General features: G+C 61.9%; 1 protein-coding gene across 2 annotated transcripts in view; it reads left to right on the top strand.

Annotated features, from left to right (window-relative positions):
• The window catches only part of Igsf21 (immunoglobin superfamily member 21), a 180,155-nt gene that overhangs the window by 102,785 nt on the left and 61,762 nt on the right, over positions 1 to 15,608 (top strand). For both annotated transcript variants that reach the window (XM_058571116.1, XM_046468405.1), the window contains exon 3: positions 14,396 to 14,517. In XM_058571116.1, the coding sequence (XP_058427099.1) occupies positions 14,396 to 14,517 (122 nt within the window). The remainder of the gene's footprint in view (positions 1 to 14,395; positions 14,518 to 15,608) is intronic.

The raw sequence follows: 15,608 nt of genomic DNA, 5'->3' as shown, positions 1-15,608 counted from the left end.
CCCCCGGGGGTGGGTGGAGGGGTGGAGAGTGGCGTCCCCCCTCCGCTCCTGTCCCCATTCACAGGGGCTGGCTGTGAGGAGACCCAGGGGCCCGCTCTCCCCACAGTGAGCTTGCTACTGGTGCTCATGAGCCAGCCATGGGAGCGCGTGACAGTTCCGTGGGAGCCTCTCTGATGACGCGCCTTCCCCACGCTCGTCCACCTTCCCAGAGGGAGCCCCAGGGGGCAGAAGCCCACTCTGCCCAGCTCTGGAACAACCAGATGAGGAACGGGGTCTCCTGGAATGTTCCAGGGTTAGGGAGCCACTCGACCCCGGCCCCTTGGATTCCTGGACAGTCGGTGCCATCTGTCCTTCTGTTGACATCTTCCCTTGACCCTCCAGACCCACTCTCACCGTCTCATCCTTCTTGATGCCCAAGGCTGACCTGGACCCTTGGCCTCGCTGGGCAATGAGTTACATTCCCGTTACTATAACAAATCACCCGAGAGAATCAACGTATAAAGAGAAGAGGTTTACTTGGGCTCACAGCTGCCGGTTCCAGTCCCTGATGGTTGCCTTGTGGCTTTTCTGCCTCTGCTGGGGCAGCACCGCGTGGCGGGAGCAGGTGGACAGGGCCACTCTCCTTGTGGTGGGGGCGGAGCCAGAGAGAAAAAGAGGAGGGGCTGGGGTCCGGCAGTCCCCTTTCAGGCAGCCTAGGCTCTCAGTGACCTGGAGACCTCCCCATAGGCCCCGCCCCTTAAAGGCTCCCCCACCTCCCAGCAGCGCCTCCCTGAGGACCGAGCCTCTACACACGGGCCTCTGGGACAGCTTGCTGCTGCCTTCCAGCTGGGTTTGGCCTATGGTGGTGCCTGCAGGACAGGGAGGCCAGGTGGAGGTGGGGTCAAGGGTCCCACCGGGTCCCTTTGCCCAGGCTCCCAGGGAAACCTGCCCCTCTCTGCCCCTGCCCTTTGCTCACAGGAGTCATGGATGCTCTCCCTGGTCCTCTCCAGGCCCCGGGGGGCAGGGGACGTGGCCCTGCCCACACCTCTGTACCCAGTCCTGACACGGACACCTCCTTATTGGCCATCTCTGCCTGGGCCACCCGAGTCCCTCTGGACCCTGCCCAAGGTGGCCTCCTCCAGCAACCCAGTGGCTCTTAGCAAATGGGGATCTGAAACCGTCACAGGAAAGTCACTCTAGCGCAGGTGCAGGCCAGGATGGCGCCCCTCCCGGCCCAGGGGGGACACTGCTCGGCGGGGCTCTTCCAGTCTCCTCCTGGTGTCCGTGGGGTCACTGGGTCACACTCCGTGGGCAGCTGGTCTGGTCTGCAGGGGTCAGCACAGCCTCCCCGGTGCAGGCAGAGCTGGACGGCTGGCTCAGCAAGGTCCCCTCCCTCCCCGCTGCCCTCCAGCCGAGCTGGGCTCCTGGGCTGGCGGCTACCTGTCCCCAGACAGGACGCAGCAGCCACCAGCTCTAGGACTTGAGCCTGGACATGGCCCTCCTGCCGCTGCTGCAGACTCCGCGGGTCAGAGCCGTCCCAGAAAGTGTGGGGATGTGGAAGGACATGGAGCCATCTTGCCGAGCGCCACCTCGTCCTCATTTGCCGAGAGCTGGGTCACGAAACTGCGGTCCAGGGTCCAACTCGCCCTGTAGACTGTGCTGATCTCGTCTACACTGGGGCTTTGTGCCTTAGGAGATGACCTTGAACTCTGTCAACTCCCCACGTCAACACCTGTCCCCCCATGCCCTCTGCCGCTCCCACGGGGGCCTGGGGACGGGGATCGGGGCGGCCAGTCTCAGGGCTGCATGAGGTCACTGGAGCACGCAGACCGTCAGGCTTCTGTAGGACTCCGACGTCCCAGGCCGAGTTTGGAAGGAAGCGTTGGTCTGACAAACCTGCCGGCTGCTTCCGAAGGTCCCCCAGATGTAGGGAGGGAGCCTGGCCGGGGGACCAGGCGCCGTGTCCTTGTCTCCGCGTGGCCCTGTGGCTTGCTCACATGTCCAGTGTCCGGGGAGGCTGCTGTGTGCGTCATGCAGGACAGAGGAGGCTCAGGGGCTCGAGGCTCCCTGAGTCGGAGGCCTGGCTGCTTGTCTTGGAAGGTGGCTCCCTCACGCTGACCTCAGCCGCTTTCTCTGAAAAGTCTCCTGAGTCTCCTAGGGCCATGGAATTTGGTGACATGCACAGGGCGTGTGGTCCCTCCCGTCAGGACGGAGCGCAGCTCTCCTGTGCACTCCGGGAGGCCCAAAGCCCCAGTTACCCAGGCCACACCCAGCGTAGCACTGGCACAGGGCCGTCCTCCGGGAAACCTCCGTCAAACCAAACTGACTCTGTCAAATAGAGCAGCTGCGAAAGGAAGAGAAGATGTGTCCTTTTCTTTTTTTAAATCACGTATGAGAATATGCTCAGAAGCTGTATGTGGTGGAGCCAAACTGGGAAGTGCCCAGGTGCCTGTTAACAAAAGGGTGGCCGAACAAAGGATGGTTTCTCCTTACAGTGGAATACCACGCAGCTGTGAAAAGGAATAGCTAGGGGTACACACAGCCGGTGGATCTCTAGAAGATTCTGCTGGAACAAAAGAGCCTTCACTTAAACTACGAATTATACGACTCCATTTATAGAAAATTCTAGCAGAGGAAAATGGTGAGGGGAAAAAAAATCAGATTAATGGTGGCTTCTGGGGGCCACAAGGGACAGCAAGGGGCAGGGGAGTTTTCTGGAGGGGTGGCTGTGCTCTGAGGGGAGTTTGGGTCACACTGGTGAACACATTTGTCAAAACTCAAAACCCCGAGCAGGGGGCATGTGAGAGTGTGCAGTTCAGTGTGCGTAAATTTTACCTCAAGAAAAAGCCTTGCAAATCGATGTCGACCTCTACGTCACCACGTGCACCAGGAGACCGAGAGGAAGGGCCCACGGCTGGAGCTCACTGTGCCGTGGATCCAAGAGCAGGGCTGAAGGAGGCCAGGGAAGCGCAGGCTGGAGCTTCTCGGAGGGGGAGCCTGGCCCCACCTGCGGGAGGCCTGGGCTTGAGCCCCAGCAAGATGGGACGGAAGTGTCGGGAGAAATGTGCAGGGAAGCAGACGTGGTCAGGTTCTATCGTAGAAGCCAGGTAGTCGGTACAGAGGAACCGGCTTTAAAATTCTTAACCCTTTTCTGTATTTTTAAAAATGTTCAAAGTCAGCCGGGCGCAGTGGCCCACACCTGTCATCCCAGCAGCTCGGGAGGCTGAGGCAGGAGGATCGAGAGTTCAAAGGCAGCCTCAGCAATTTAGCGAGGCCCTAAGCAGCTCAGCGAGACCCTGTCTCTAAATAAAATACACTAGGGCTGGGGGTGTGGCTCGGTGGCCGAGTGCCCTGAGTTCAATCCCGGTACCTCCCCCCACACACAAAACGAGTTGAGAATCAAATGTTGTGGGAGTAGACCATGAAGCTGGGGAAGCCGAGTCTCGGGATCCCCATCTGCAGGATGCAGAGGGCTCCACGCCGGGCAGCCCCAGGGCCCAACGAGAGGCCGGGGCCATCACAAGGGAATCGAGAGGAGCCAGAGGAAGGAGGGGAGAGCTGGGTTCCCCTGAGCAGGCCCGTCCCTGCCTGCGCACGTGGGTTCGGCCTCCGTGGCCTCCGTGGCCTCCGACGCAGCGCACTCCGCGTCTGTCATTCCATTTGCGTCGTCCGCACCGCCCTCTCCCCTGGAGCAGTCCCTCCATCCTCCTGAGTTGATGTGTTATCGGCCTCCTCCCTCTAGACGGTGGGCCCCAGGAGGACAGGGACTTGGTCCAGCTCCCGTCTGTATCCTTGCTCCTAAAACAGCTTCCAGCACGTAGTAGGGCCGCGACAAGTCCTCACTGAAGGTCGCTGAGTTCACAGAGCCTGCAGTTCCAGCAGTGACCGCTGAGCGCAGAACTCTGCCACCCGGGGTCGCCTGTGGCCACAACCTCCCCCTCTGGCAAGCAGCTGAGGAACTCAGACATGGGCCACCCTCACCCCTCGTCACCGACGAGGAAACCGAGGCCCAGAGAGAGTGACTGTCCCAGCCCCTCAGCCGGTTGGTGGCTGAGCAGAGGGTCTTCCTCTCTAGCAAGCGGCTGGGGCTCCCGGGAGAGTGTTCAGGCCCAGGAGTGGCTGGCAGATGGACCGACAGCCAAGCCCCGAGGCTGGGCCGTGGGCGGTGATGTGTGCCGGGTGTTAGGTACAGAGGGGACCTGCCATGCGCCAGGGTTCAGGCCGCAGCCGCCCTCGGTCAGCAGGTGGGCCGGCGGACGGTTGGTGGCTCTCCCTGCGGCCAACCCACTGGCGCGGGCCCAGCTGTCTGCAGCACCTGCTCTACGCGGTGCCAGGCAGACTGGCACGGCAGATCCCTCCCAGGGCTGGCAGCCCCTCCTGACTGCAAGGGTCAGCCAGATTGGCACTAGCTGGGCAACTGTCCCCACGCTGAGCCTTTGCTAGACGCAACCTGTCCACACAGGTGTGCTCACTGGTGGGGGGCATGGGCCTGAGTGTCACATGTGACCGTGGAGGGACATGGTAGGCGGTGTCACAGGTAGGCGATTTGAGCCGGAGTCTTGCACACAGACGCGGGGGTCAGATGGGGTCAGCAGGCCTCGCCCCGCACCTGGCCGCCGGTTCATGCGTTCCAAAAATCAAGTTCAGAACCCTGGAAGTGGGTCCAGCAAAATGGCCTCTCCTCTCTGTCCCCAAAGCCTCTTTCCAAACCCGGGCAGTCTCGTCCCTAGATCTACCGGGCTCACTGCGGCCAGGGTTTGTGTGTCTGTCTGTCTGTCAGTCCACACCCAGCGCAGCCCAGCCCTCTGTACTTTAGACTGAGACCGGGTCTCAGGATGGCCTCAGGCTTGGGACTCTCCTGTCCCAACCCCCCAAATCTCTGGGATTACAGGTCTGCCCCCCAGGCCCAGCTCAGGGGGATTTTACCAGCGCGGGGCGCTCCCCGGCTTGACACCTTTAGTGGCCCCATCTCCCCTCAATAATTGTCCCAATAGCCTCAGCCAAGCTGGCATTGTGCAGCGGGAGGCAGGGGCTTCGGACCCCAGCACTTGCTCCAGGCCCCTCCTGAGCGCTGCCCGGGGAGCAGCCCCGTCAGGGATAGAGGAAGCCTGGCCTCCCCTCCCGGCCTCCCGTCCCGGCCTCCTCCCCCGGCCTCCCCTCCTGGCCCTCCTCCCCCCGCAAGGCTCTGGTTCTTGTTAAAAATGCAGATCTAGGTTCCACCCAGGACTCGGGGAACCTGAGCCTCTGGAGTGGGCTCCTGGGGAAGTGGACATGGTCACACCCCTCCCCCCACCGCTGCCCTGGCGATCGCACTGCGCGCTGGAGTTTAAGCGGCTGCAGGTCCTTCCTGCTTCTTGCCGGCTGGCCCTGCAGCGGGGAGGTCTCAGGGCGTCCCGGCCGTGGCTGGTGGGATGTGGGGAACTCGGGCGGCTGGGTCACCGCTGTGGCTTTTGTGTCTAGTTGGTGGAATGGCGAGGGGCCGGGCTCGCCGGCTGCTGCTCCCTCCCTGAGAGACCAGCTTGGGACCCAGGCCTGCCCTCCCCTCCCGCCTGCTGACCTCCCACCGGCCTTGCAGCTGCGGGCGCAGGTGCTAGGTGGGCAGCGCTGTGGGCGCACCTGGTTAGGAGCCCAGTGAACCCTGGGTCTTGGCTGCACCTGGACGTCCCCATCGGGACCGGCCTCACACACACATACACGCACACACACACAGGCACACGCACACGCACACGCACACAGGCACACGCACACGCACACGCACACGCACACACACACAGGCACACGCACACACACACAGGCACACGCACAAGCACACGCACACAGGCACACGCACACGCACACACACACAGGCACACGCACACACACACAGGCACACGCACAAGCACACGCACACAGGCACACGCACACGCACACACACACAGGCACACGCACACGCACACACACACAGGCACACGCACACACACACAGGCACACGCACAAGCACACGCACACAGGCACACGCACACGCACACACACACAGGCACACGCACACACACACAGGCACACGCACACGCACACACACACAGGCACACGCACACGCACACACACAGGCTGCACACACACACGCACACACACACAGGCACACACACACACACACAGGCACACACACACAAGCACACGCACACACACACAGGCACACGCACACGCACACACACAGGCTGCACACACACACGCACACACACACAGGCACACACACACGCACACGCACACACACACAGGCACACGCACACACACACAGGCACACGCACACGCACACACACAGGCTGCACACACACACGCACACACACACAGGCACACGCACACGCACACACACACAGGCACACGCACACGCACACACACAGGCTTGCTGCTCACGCGCGTGCTCACCTACAGGAACTGCCCCCCACATACACACTGGTCACACCAGTGGCGCCCCTGCTCATGCCCCTGCCCACACACGGTGCCGGGTCCAGGAGGAAGCCTCGGCCGCCCCTCTGCCTGCCACTCTGCCTGCCCCCGGGCCCGTCCCCGAGCTGCGTCTGCCGTCACGGTAACCAGATGAGACAAGGCAATTTATGATGCCAGCTGTCTCTGTCAACCCGGGTCCCCACGCGGGGAGGGCCAGTCACCCCGCCCCGCCCTGCCAGGAACAGGGAGACGCAGCAGGGTGGGCCCGGCCACCAAGAGTGAGTGACACCTGACTCGAGGACTTCCCCCTCCCTCTTGTCCTCGGGAATCTGGTGTCCCCTTCTCCCTGTCCACCACGTCCCTGGCCACACCTCTGGCCCAGCTCCCAGGCCTAGGAGCTGAAAGAGCCGCTTCAGGGTGGACAGCGGGTGGGCGGGGAGGGTTAGGGGAGAGGGGTCCTGGGTCGCCATGGCAACAAGAAGGCCAGGCGTCCTGTGCCCCTCCCCCACACGGCAGGCCATCGGGTGGCCACATCGAGGTCCCCTGCTTCCTCTCCACCTCCTCCCAGAGTCCCCCTGCCCAGGTGTCCCTGTGCCTAGCGTGCCCTCCCCCGTCCTGGCCCCCACCCAGCCCTCCTGCCCGGCCCCTCCGTCTGGACTTTGGAGTCAGGCCCAGGTTCGAGTCTCCTCTTCACTGCCCCCCCCCCCGGCAGCCGGCACGCGGCCCCCTCCTCGCGACAGTCTTTGCACCTATAAAACATGTTCCTTCTCATGAAGATGAGAAGGAGAGAGTCCACCGTGGACCAGAGCCTCTGGAAGTTGGGGACAGCACTGGGCACAACAGGTCCCAGCTCTTGGGCTGCAGCCCGACCAGAGGAGCCAGGGGGTACAGGTTCAGAAACTGCAGGGAGACGGGTCCCTGTCCCCCATCTGCAGGGTCTGCAGCTGTCCCAGGCGCCAGCCGACAACCTCACAGACACACTGTGCCCCAAGCTGCAGCGCTGGGGATGGACCTCAGGGATCCCTTCCCGAGGCTTAGCTGATCCGGGGGTCTCCGTCCTGGGCCTCAGGGGCAGTTTTCTCAGCAGAATTTCCAGCGTCGGAGCTGAGGGCAGGTCCACGTAGGTGGATCAGACGTCCACTCCTTCCTTGACTGACTCTGTGTCCACTTCACAAATGTACGTTGAGGACATACTATGTGCCAGTCCTCATGCTGGACACACAGGGTTGAATGAGATAGGAAAGGGACTTCTAGGTGACAGCTGCATGCATGATGGAAGTTTCTAGAAATACTCATCACCTTCCATGGCGTAGGAACAAAGCTTAATAGTAGTGTTCACGCCCCTTTGCCGTTTTACAGGATGCTTCTGCCTATTTCTGTTCCTCTCAGCGTTTCTAACTCTGAGACATAAGTTCAACCAACAGCCCTCATTTTCCAGATGAGGAAACCGAGGGTCAGAGAAGATCTGGGATCTGCCTGAAAACCCAGAGCCAGGGAATGGAGAGCCCCCAGCAGAACCGATTGTTCCCAAGCTCAGCTCAGTGTTCGGGCTGACATTCGTCACTTGCATTATCTCACTTAATGACCTTCCCTGCGGCCACCTGGTTGGGCAGTGATCCGGAACGCCCGTTTACAGCCAGGGAGTGTGACCAGCCCGTGCTGGGATTTGAACCTGCACTGAGCTGAGGCAAGATCCCAGGGACCTTCTCCTCCTCCATAGCTAATCAGTTCATTAAAACCCTCCGTGCACACCCTCCCTGTGGCTCCTGGACATGGAGACCTCAGCTGCTCCGTTTTCAAGAGAGCAAATTCCCTCCCAGCTGGAGAGGAGGTGGGATAATGCAGGAGGCAATTTAAACAGCTCCGGCAACAACAGCAGCCTCCACCCCGAGCCTCTCACCTTCCCAGCCGCCGCGGGATCGGCCCGTAAGTGGGATATCAAGTTTATTACAGCTATTTCCAACCTGTAATTGGTTTTGTGGAACACAAAGAGAAGGAGGTGGGAGGGCGGAGGGAGGTGATTTTTCCCCCTTACTTTTATTTTTTCCTTTTTCGGATGATGGCACCCGGGGCTGTTGGTGAGGCTGCTGAAGTTGGAGACTTATTTGTTTCTTGAATTAAAACGCGGCCAGTAGGCCAGCGGCCTCTCACGCAGATGGCTGGACTAAGCCCATTGGCCTGACCACAGCCAGGTTCACAGGTGGGGGACAGGTGCACCCGGGGACGAGGCCTGGTGGCCTGGGGGTGTGAGAGGCCGTGGTCAGCTGGGGCTGCTGCTCACGATCCAGAACATGTGGGCATGCTGGCTGGAAAGGGTTCCGAGGTTGTCCTGCCCTGATTTCCTTAGGAGACTTTTAGGGAAACTGAGGCCCAGGGAAACCTTGCCAAGCCCAGCTGCCTGCCTCTCGGAGACAGCACCGCCGTGGGTCATGGGGGAATTCACAGCAGAGGCACTGTCAGAGCGGGAGGGAAAAGAGCCACTCTTTCCTAAGCACTGATTATGCATGTGCTACCCACTCTGGCCACCTCCCTACTTTAGACATAAGTAAAAATTAATAATAGCAAATATGCATGGAATACTTTGTCACATAGTCACCGAGTTCCTGTTTGCAAACAATACCTAGCGTACAATAAGCACTGATTGAGGGCTAGCTGCAGTAGCTTCCCCTCAACTCAGACTTCATTTTCTATGGTCACAGTTACCCATGGTCAACCAAAATCTGATAATACCACATGGAAAATCTAGAAACAAATAATCCATAAATTTCAAATATTTTGCCATTCTGAATAGGGTAATGAAATCTCACACCCTTCCATTCCATCCTGCCTGGGACATGAATTTTTCTTTTGTCCAAAGTATCCACACTGTATATATTACCCTCCTGTTAGTGGCCAACTTTGTTATCAGGTTGTTACGGACTTCCATGTGCATGCACAAAAAAGAGAGGGAGAGATTACATTCCTATAACATATATATATATATATATATATATATATATATATATATATATATATGTGTGTGTGTGTGTGTGTGTGTGTGTATAATTACATTGTTATAATTCATACATTCTATTATTGTCATTGTTGATCTCATACCATGCCTAATTTACAATTCAACTTTATCAAAAGTATATATAGGGAAACACAATATCTAGAGGGTTCAGTACTGTCTGAGGTCTCAGGCACCATTGGGATCTTGGAACTGAACCCCCATGGATAAAAGGAGACTTTCAAATTATCACTCCTTCTCTGCTATTAGACCCTGTGCCGGGCAGTACACTGGGCTGCCTGTGCACACACTCTTATGCGCTGAATTCTCACTCAAGCACCTTGCAGATAGGCTCCCACTTTGCAGGTGAAGAGACTGAAGCCCAGAGACCTCTCCAGGGTCACACAGCAGTAAGCTGAGTGGCAGAGCTGGGACCTGAATCTAGGGTTCTGTGACGGCCACAAGCCTCTCACAGTCCACCCACTAACCCATGCTGAGGGGCAGCTCCGCCGCTGCTGCTGCTTGGGAAGTTCACTTGCTTCTCAGCCTTAGTTTCTTCATCTGCAAAATGGGAGTGAAGAGACGCAGCTCCCAGTTCAGTTACGCAACAGCCCTGTGCGTTTCCAGGCGCCAACAGCGCGTGGAGTCGCGGTCTCGAGGATCCAGTGAAATTATGGAGGCCCGGGTCCATTATGGAGACCTGGTCCCGGCAACTATTGGCTAGGGGGGATTTTTTTGCACAGGCACAAACAGCATCCGTGTCTGGTCAAGCCACCTCCTCTGCGTGATTGGGACGTTTTCCTGTACAGCACAGTGTCCTGCCGGGACCCCTAGAAGGGCCTACCGCAGGCTCCTCTGGAGCCTCCCTGCAGGCCTCGTCCTAGGCCACCGCCCGGCTGGTCAGAGCGCCCCAGGTAGACGGCGGTGTGGGCGCAGCTCTGTCTCGGTGACTCTGCCTTGTGAAGCCGCAAGGGCCCTCCTGTTCTTCAGTCTGGGGGCCCAGACGGTAAGGGCTCAGGCTGCCGTCCCAGGTGCTGAGCTGGGGGTCGGAGCCGCGGACGGTGGAGGCAGCCCCTGCCTCGCGGCTCACGTTCAAGACCCTGTTCAGTTAAATATCCTGAATGAGTGAACGAGATCGTTTCTGAAGCAGCCCTGGGACAGGGACGACCTGCCTGTCCCCTCCTGGGCGTCCCCTCCTGAGCGTCCCCTCCTGGTCCTCTCTCAGCAGAACGGTGTCTCTTCTGCCTCATCGGCTTTGCTGACTCTCCATCCTGACCTGGCCCCACTCTGGGCCCTCGCTCAGAGTGTCCCCTGTCCTGCCCTGGACAGCTTTGGGGACAGTGCGTTCCTGTGTCCTGCTTTCTCTCCCAGCACCTTGCAGGTGGCCTCTGGCTCCTGCTGGCCTCTCTGTTCGGCCTCTCTCTATCGGCCTCTTCTTTCATTTCCTGCCCTCCTGCTGCCCCTGGCACCTCAGCAGGAGCCAGCCTGCCCAGCGGCCTGCCCAGGGAGCAGTGGGGCAGAGGCCCCTTGCCCTCTCTCATGCCTGCCGAGGAGGACGCTGCGCGAGCCCCATCCTACATGAGGACCCGAGGTGGCCGAGGTGAAGTGGCTGTCCCAGGGCAGAGCCACGCACAGGAACCCAGGTTGACTGCGGGGGCAGGAAATGGGTCTCGCTTCGTGCTCAGAACCCCGACCCAGGGAGCAGCCGGCCTAGGACTGAGGGGCCCGAGAAGCACCGCCGCCCCCAGGAAGTCCTCCTGGATGACCCTCCCTCCAGAGGGATCCTCGACATCACCAGGTGATGCTTGGCCAACACCAAGCTTCGGCCACCGCCTTCCTGGCTGCTCCCTCAGCTGACGGTGACCATGCGCCTCCCACCTGCAGGCCCCTAGTGGGCAGGGGCCGCGTCTGCACCCCACTTCCTCTCGGACCTGGGAAGTGTCCAGAGTGAAAGGGCACCCTCCGCCCACAGCCGGGACCCCCACCCCCGGGACCCCTTACGGCAGGGTACAGAAGACCCTGGCTGCCACCTGAGAGTGCCTGGCCTCCCTTTCCCGGGGCCTCCCTTGAGGCAGGGGAGGGGAGATGACCGTGGCCAGAACCCCGTGTGCTGCCCCCAGCCTGTCACCCCTGTGCGAGCCACCTCGGCCTCCATGGCTAAGGCCTAGAGCGGGCTCCTCCTCTGGTCCCAGACGAGGCCCCAGAGAACGAGATGGAAAGAAAACCCGCTCGTCCTTGAACCGCGCCTGTCCCTCCGCCTGTCCCTCCGCCTGAACCGGGATTTACGGCGGGACAAGTCCTGCTCCCTCCGTGTGGGAGTCCGCGGCGCGGGGTGCGCGTGTTTTCCTAGTAATAAAACCCGCGGGCCCGGGGATAAATTCGAGGAGACAGTTTTACCGACAGATTTTTTCTCTTTTGTGTAATAAAAAAAATGGAGTGAAATTTGAGATGGGGGCGGTGAGGCCTGTGCGTTTAGGAGGAGATAGAAAAAGCCGCACCTGAAGGGAGATGGCGGGAGTCAGGCCGCGCCTCAAGTTTATGGCAGACCTGGGCCTCCACCCTGCCCCTCAGCTCCTCCTCCAGCCCCTCCAGCCTCCTCCCTGCTCCTCCCTGCTCCTCCCTCCTCCTCCTCCTTCCTCCTCCCTCCTCCTCCATCCTCCAGCCCCTCCCTCCTTCTCCCTCCTCCTCCTTCCTCCTCCCTCCTCCATCCTCCATCCTCTCCCTCCTCCTCCCTCGAGCCTCCTCCCTCCTCCTCCATCCTCTTCCTTCCTCCTCCCTCCTCCTCCCTCCTCTCCCTCCTCCAGCCCCTCCAGCCTCCTCCCTCCAGCCTCCTCCCTGCTCCTCCCTCCTCCTCCCTCCTCCTCCTCCATCCTCTCCCTCCTCCTTCTCCTCCAGCCCCTCCAGCCTCCTCCCTGCTCCTCCATCCTCCTCCCTCCTCCTCCTCCATCCTCTCCCTCTTCCTTCGTCCTCCAGCCCCTCCAGCCTCCTCCCTCCCCCCTCCTCCCTCCTCCATCTTCTCCCCAGCCCCCTCCGTTCCCCCACGGAGCCTGGCACAGGCCTGGGGCATTATATCACTGCACTTACCTTGCAGGATGGGCTGGGAGCCTGACCCGGGAGCCAGGGCCTCCCAAGGACCTAGTACGGGACCTCGGCCCAGTCCCTGTGCCCTTCAGGCCCCGGTTTCATCCTCAAAGTGGGGACACCGTCGTCCATCCTGCCTGCTTCCCAGGGCTCTGGCCCCGGGCGCCATGGCAGTCTTGTGTATTGTAACATGGTCGCCGCGTCCCCAGCCTCTGCCGTCTGGATGCCAGGACCAAAATCCCCTCCTCAGTTGTGACGACCCAAAGTCCAGCACTTGCCAAATGTCCCTGGAAGGGAAGGGGGACAAAACCGACCCCTGTTTGAAGGCCCTGGGTAGAAGGCACCTTGGTGGCTCCAAAAGGTCAAATGGAAGGCGCGGGGCTGGGCAGAGGGGTGCGTGAGGGAGCCCCGGAGCCGTGGCCTGCACCCAGACGGGGTGTTGGGAAGTTGGGGTAGAAGCTCAGACCCTGAGGCAGCTGGGCCCTGGGCTGCGGGGAAGGCAGGGGAGGAGCCGGGTCCCACAGCAGTAAGGGAGTAAGTCCTGCTGCTGATCCCCCTCAGGTCCCAGAGTTAGTGGGCGCAGGGTCATCCTCTAACCGTCCCTGGTGCTGGCTGAAGGCCCTCCTCCTTAGGGAGCTTGTGTGGCCTGTGCCTGGCACACAGCTGGCGCCCCATAAACGCTGGCTGAATGTGTTCCCGGGCCACTGGCCAGGCAGAGGTGGCCTCAGCCAGGTGGGGTGCAGATGTGCCTGGAGGAGCCTGCTGTGCCCTGGCCCCGTCCCCACAGCCCGAGGGCAGATCCCTGCAGAAGCCACCCTCTGCCTGTCCCCCACGGCCCCTGGAGCAGCCCCTCCGCCCTCGCCTGAGCCGCGGGGCGTTGATTCCCTGCCCAGGCCCAGGCCGTGGCGGAGCCCAGCTGAGCGGGGGCCCGTGACAGAGCTGCTGAGACAAGCGGAAAACGGCAGCCGGCACCAGATAAATAATTGAGGCGGTGGCAGCACACACCTTGCTGCTCCAGGAGGGAGTGGGGGCGGGGACACTGGGCTGCTGCTCACCAGCTGGGAGCCCGAGGCCCCGGCCTTCCCCGCCTCTGTGTCCCTGGGAGACACGGCTCGCGGCTCCCCACTGGTCGTCCAGGGCGAGTCCCCCACCGACCCCTTTTCCCCACGGCCTCCCACCCCCTGGGATGGTCCTTGCCCTAAGGCCGGGGGAGCTCGTGAGTGGGCCGCAGGGACGTCCAGCTCCTGGTCTAGGCAGCCCGCGTCCCAGCGCCCCTCCTTCCAGCACTCGAAGCTGGACGTCCACCAAGCCCCGGGCTCTCTCCTGCCTGGGCCTTCGCTCCCGCTGTCCCCTCTGCCTGGAGAGCGTGCCCTCTCCGTCCTGCAGGGGCCTCCAGACCTGGCTTCCCTTGGGACACCCTCCGTGACAGCCCCCTCCCCAGGGGTGGCCCCCCGGCCATGCTGGGCCGACCCTCCACGGAGCCATCAGAACCTCACGTTGACTCGTCCGGCTCCGGTCACTCTTTGCTTGGCCCAGCCCCCACCCTCCTGTCCAGTCTCCTCCCCGTTCCTCTCCCCTTGGCCACGGCTCTGACAGCCCACTCCCCCCCTGGTCCATCCATGTCCCCAGGAGGTGCTGGCCATTCCTGTCCCAGGAGGGGGACCGCCTGGTGCGTGGAAAGAGCCCGTGGGAAGGGCCAGTCTGCTCCCTCGTGGCTGAGGCCCTGGGAGTGTCCACTCTGCAGAGCCCCATCTTGCCCATCAGTGAGGTGCAGGACGCTGCAGTGACCACCGGCCTCCCCCATGGGCGCCTCCAGACCCCGGGGCACGGGCGGGGGACTTGCTGGGCTGCACCTCCCGGTGCCTGGGGGAGGGCCGGGGGCCAGCTGAGCGCTCACCGTGGCTGCCTCTGTGCTCTGTGCAGGTGACGGACGGTGGCACCATCAAGCAGAAGATCTTCACCTTCGACGCCATGTTCTCCACCAACTTCTCGCACATGGAGAACTACCGTAAGCGGGAGGACCTGGTGTACCAGTCCACCGTGAGGTGAGGCCCGCCGGCACAGGGAGAGGGCAGGGGACGGCGAGGCCGCTGGGGCCCAGAGAGGGCGAGCAGAGCGCCCGTCGACACACAGCCAGCAAATGACCCCAGACCACGGGACTCCCGGGCCAGAGGCAGCAGGGGCCAGAGGAAGGCGTCCTCCCGGTGTCCCAGAGGCCAAGGACCAGCCAGTTAGATCCACCTCTAGGAGTGTGTGCCCACCCCTCCTCCCACCCAGAAAGACCCTGCCTACAGCCTTCCTCTGGCCTTCCCCACGTGCTGGTGTCTCCTCCCCGTTGGTCGCCTGGCAAACTCCTCATCAACCCTCAGAACCCCACTCGGGCAGGCCCCGGACGGGAAGCTTCCATCGGAGCAGCCCAGGCCGGGGGACCCGCTCTGCCCCGGCTGGACGGCTGCTCCTCCAGCACCCAGGCTCCTCCAGGGCATCCGGCTGGGTCGGTGGAGTGCACACACACGCGGGCGCACACACACACTCGCACACACACTGGCACATGGCGCACAGACACGCACACAAACACACTACCAGCTCTTTCCCACCGAGTGGCCGGCTGCTCTGCCTGCTGCCCCGCCAGATGCTGGCCGCCTGCTCCAGAGCTGCAGGGAGAGGGCAGGGGGACTCCGGCCGAGTTAGCGTCACACACGCTCCCTGGGGTGGCTGGACCACAGGTGCCCGACGCCGCGTGTCTTAGGCGCTGATCCCGGGGGAGGGTCTCACCTTCGCCCCAACCCGGGACCTGAGATCCAGGAGCCCGAGGCTCGAGCCCAGCCCGGCGCGCAGTAGGTGCACGTGAGATCTGTGCAGTCAGCAGAGGACTCCAGGCTGCTGGCCCGGCGACCTGGGGGCCTCCTGGGTAAAGCTGGACAACAGGACCAGAGGGTGGCGAGGGCCTCACAGCCCTGTCTGCCGGGCGGGAAAGGCAGGTGCCCTGCTCCCTGGGGGAGGCTGTCGGGCGTCCCTCCTCTTGGGCAGACCCTCCTCTCGGGGCCTGGACCGTGCTGGCCTGGGGGAAGGTGCTGCCGAGGGCTCAGAGCCGGGTGAGCCCGAGCCGCCACTCCGCGCGCTGGCCGGCGCCACC

Source organism: Marmota monax, unplaced genomic scaffold, assembly GCF_021218885.2.
Source record: "Marmota monax isolate L192 unplaced genomic scaffold, Marmota_monax_Labrador192_F-V1.1 WCK01_AAM20220418_F8-fsc00008, whole genome shotgun sequence".
In the NCBI taxonomy this organism is placed as follows: Eukaryota; Metazoa; Chordata; class Mammalia; order Rodentia; family Sciuridae; genus Marmota; species Marmota monax.
This window is presented reverse-complemented; position numbering and strand designations above follow the sequence as displayed.